The sequence below is a fragment of the Tubulanus polymorphus genome, chromosome 8 (genome assembly GCF_964204645.1).
Source record: "Tubulanus polymorphus chromosome 8, tnTubPoly1.2, whole genome shotgun sequence".
Classification (NCBI taxonomy): Eukaryota; Metazoa; Nemertea; class Palaeonemertea; order Tubulaniformes; family Tubulanidae; genus Tubulanus; species Tubulanus polymorphus.
The window spans coordinates 6,882,935-6,886,479 of record NC_134032.1 but is presented as its reverse complement, the minus strand read 5'-3'; the positions used below and the strand labels follow the sequence as shown (position 1 = coordinate 6,886,479).

Genomic DNA, 3,545 nt, shown 5'->3' with positions numbered 1-3,545 from the left:
AGCATCACTTTCGCATTATTACATATGTGGATGCACCGACTGAGACCTCCGGATTTATCGTCATTGCATTTGCTTGCGTGGGGTCCTTGCATTTCAGCTTCTACTTAAGCAACTGGATGACTTGCATTTAATTTTTTCAATTCATTTATATTGTGGCTGCATTCAAGGTCATGTGTTGGAAAAACAAAGAGGCCGTTGTTAGTCATTCGATTTAATAAATCTGAACCGTTTGTTTTTTCTAGGTTGCCCCATTGAAATTTTTTGAGCCATAAAGCTTGATTGCTGGTAAGTCTATACTCGCGCAAAGCAGAAAGGACACTTATTAACTGCTGCTGATCAGCTTTTTGGCGAATCACTTTTTCAAGTATAATGGCTGTGTTGAATTGCTTCCAAACCATTGAGCCATGCATTGCAGCAGGAATTGTTGATTTGCATAGGTATACGGGACTGTCGCAAACTGGCGGCAGTTGAATGCCGTCACCTAAAAATACAATGACAGGTATCCCCCCCCCCGGGTTCATTTGATGTTCTGCCGTTGTTGACTCCATGGGAACAAAAATACTCCATCCATCCTAGAGTTGTGCAGCCTATGAAAGATCTTTCGTCAACTAAAAGGACTAATAGATGTTCGCAATTGGATTGTAGCTGTTGGCCAGTTAATCCTTGCGGTGGTGTCATCTCTTTGCTGCCTCTAGCGTTAATTGGAATTTTGAAGAAACTATGTAGAGTAACACCTCCAATAAGATTGGCACTATTACCTGTTGGGCAGACTACCTGGACAGCTTCGTTTTTATGTAAAAATGTACGGGCTGCTCTGACGATACAATTAATTAAATAGGATTTCCCACAGCCTGCTGTACCTGCTACAATAAGGCGCAATGGTTCAAAATCTTGAGACCCATTGTTGTAGTTGTTCAAAGTTTGCATTACCAGTTTAAACGCAAACCGTTGATCACTGTTTAGGGTGGAAAAGTCTACATTCGGCAATTCTAACTCATTGTTTATATTAGTTTTATCACAGCCAAGTGATTCTACCCACGTCGATCCATAGTCAAGTGGATATTGCAGATTGGCCCAACTCCAATCATGCTCTGGACCGCCATCGTCGAATTGAAATTCATTCATGGCAGGATTGTAATCAATGGTTGGTCGTACTAAATCCATCCATTCTGGTTGTTGTTGGCTGGATTCATCGATTGAGCCATCATCTGATTCAAGTTCACTGGGTTTATCTGGCTGCGTTGATTTGTTTTTAGCTCTCTGGATATCTGCCAGTACAAAATTAGGGCATGCAGCAGAGAGAGAAAAGTTTTCCATTGTTTCAACCCAACTTGAATCAGATGATTTGATGTCCTCAATTTTTCGCCAGTTGGGCCAATGTAAAAGAAGCATCGTACGGCAATATTCTTCGGTAAGGGGCCATGTTGCACGGGTTTGGTTTCCACTGACTACTGGTACCTTTCCCTGTTTGCAGACATGATTGTACCATGATGAAGTATCATTTTGGTGCCTCTGTAAATATTTATCAAGGGCCGTACTTTTCGTAGCTGTCATTCCTTTTCTTTCTAAAACTCTTGATCCTATCATGCTCATTGACTGAAATTGATGTGAGCATCTATAGAGCGGGAACGATGACAACTCGTATGAAGCTTCTATGGCTGAAATGTCTCTTTTTACTGTACCTATCAGCAATTTTTTTTTAGTTACCGTGTGGATACTGCAGTTTCATCTGTCACATTGATGGTGTCATTAAATAAATCAACCAGTGCACCAGTCCCTTCATTCCCTTTGCATGCATACCCACAAATATATTTTTCTGTTGCAATTATCTCTTCTACTGAGGGATTGTCTGGCTCAGATTTGGAGAGAATGATCGAAATATCTCCATTTGCACGCCAAGCTTGTGTATGGTATTGGGAATTTTGAACAAGGAAGGGATGGTCACGTGACATTTCTATACGCATTGATTGATTTTGATCTTTAATAATTGCTGCTGTTTCTCTTGCCGGTTTTCCTGGCTGTTTTTCGGACCCAAATTGCATGCGGCACACTTTCGTTTTGGTTCTTCGACAGTAATCTGTGCATCGATGTAAATTGACTCTATTGCAAAGTAAGATGTAATCTTCAAGTATAGATTCTTGACTGTCACTGGCATCCATTAATAATTTTACTAGGGGTTTTTTTTTCTACAGGCGGGGCTGGAGCTTTTCCTTCTGGTGGGGCCCATAAATCTTTGCGTGGATTTCCATGTATATCTTTTCCACCAGGGTGCAGTGCCGTCATTTTAAATGTGCTTTCTGCCCACTTAGACAGAACTTCAGCGCATTCTGATTCACTCAGGCCATTTTCAATGGACTCGTGGAATAGGTTGTGTGGCTGTCGATCAGCTCGCCAGCACAATCCGTGCCAGTGAATCATCCCACAAGATTTTGCAAATTCTTGTCGATACCAGTAGGTATCAACTCCAAAGATGGGTCCCATTACCTGCTTGAAATAATTTTGGGTCCGTAAATCAAAATAATGTCCAACAATGTGACAGTTCTCTTGTAATGCTTTAAATAAATTATTGCGATTTTCAAAGTCAAGGTCCTGTCCAGTTGTTTGTTGAATATACATTTTAAGTAAGCGACGAACTGGCTTAAAATGATATTCTGCACAGCTGCCTGTAGTAAAAAAGCATGGTAGACCTTTTCCAGTGTTTATTTGGTACTGTGACAAGGCTCTCAGTTCCTTGGCTTTTTGGGCCCAATATTGTGATGTACCCCTCAGATTTGAACTGTAGTAAGCAATTTTCTTTGTTATCGAAGTGTCACCTTGTTCAATTTGTTTTTTCAGATCAGAAACTGAGAGATGAGGGTCTCCAAGCTTTTGGTGAAGAATGAACTGGCCGTCTTGATACCATAGTAGATGATCTGCCCATGCTGAAAGTGATGATATAGTTCTTGGACGATTGATGTAAAAATCAGCTAGGCCATACGGAAATAAAACAGGAAAGGCTAGTGTGAAAAAATATTTTGTCGTAAATTCTGGAATTGGAGAACTGTCACGTGTGGGCCATGGAATGGTTATAACACCACGTTTGCTTTCGGTGACTGGGCCATGATCATCGCCAACAATGTTCCGAACTATGTTTTCTACTTCTGTGCGGATGTCGACTCCTGAGTCCGGCAGATTTACAGAGGATGTTGTTTCGCCATCAGTAATTTCACCTGGATTTATTTGCTCAGGAGCTGGACCTTGATCTTTGATGTGTTGTACATCGGAATTGTACTCAACCGTTTGGATATCGATTTCCCCGTTTTGTGGTAACTGATTGAGGCACTCTGCAGAGATTTTGATGTCGGCATATGCTGGATTATTTCTTTTTAGCCAGTTAAGTGCTGCTTCTACTTTTTTTCGTTGAACATTAAATTCTTTTGTGGTATCATTGCGACCTTGTCTTCTTACTCTCAATATATTGATTTCATGGGGAAGTTTTGGGAGGATTTGAGCAGGTTCATCAATATCCTGTGGGAAGGTTACACAATGTCCACTTGAACCGATGC

General features: G+C 41.0%; 1 protein-coding gene across 1 annotated transcript; it reads right to left on the bottom strand.

Moving 5' to 3' along the window:
• Nucleotides 1-477: 477 nt before the first annotated feature.
• LOC141909908 (uncharacterized) lies at nt 478-2,616 on the bottom strand. Its single transcript, XM_074800592.1, is given in 3 exon segments — nt 478-1,700; nt 1,703-2,170; nt 2,265-2,616. Coding segments are annotated over 3 exon segments (2,043 nt in total).
• Nucleotides 2,617-3,545: the final 929 nt, after the last annotated feature.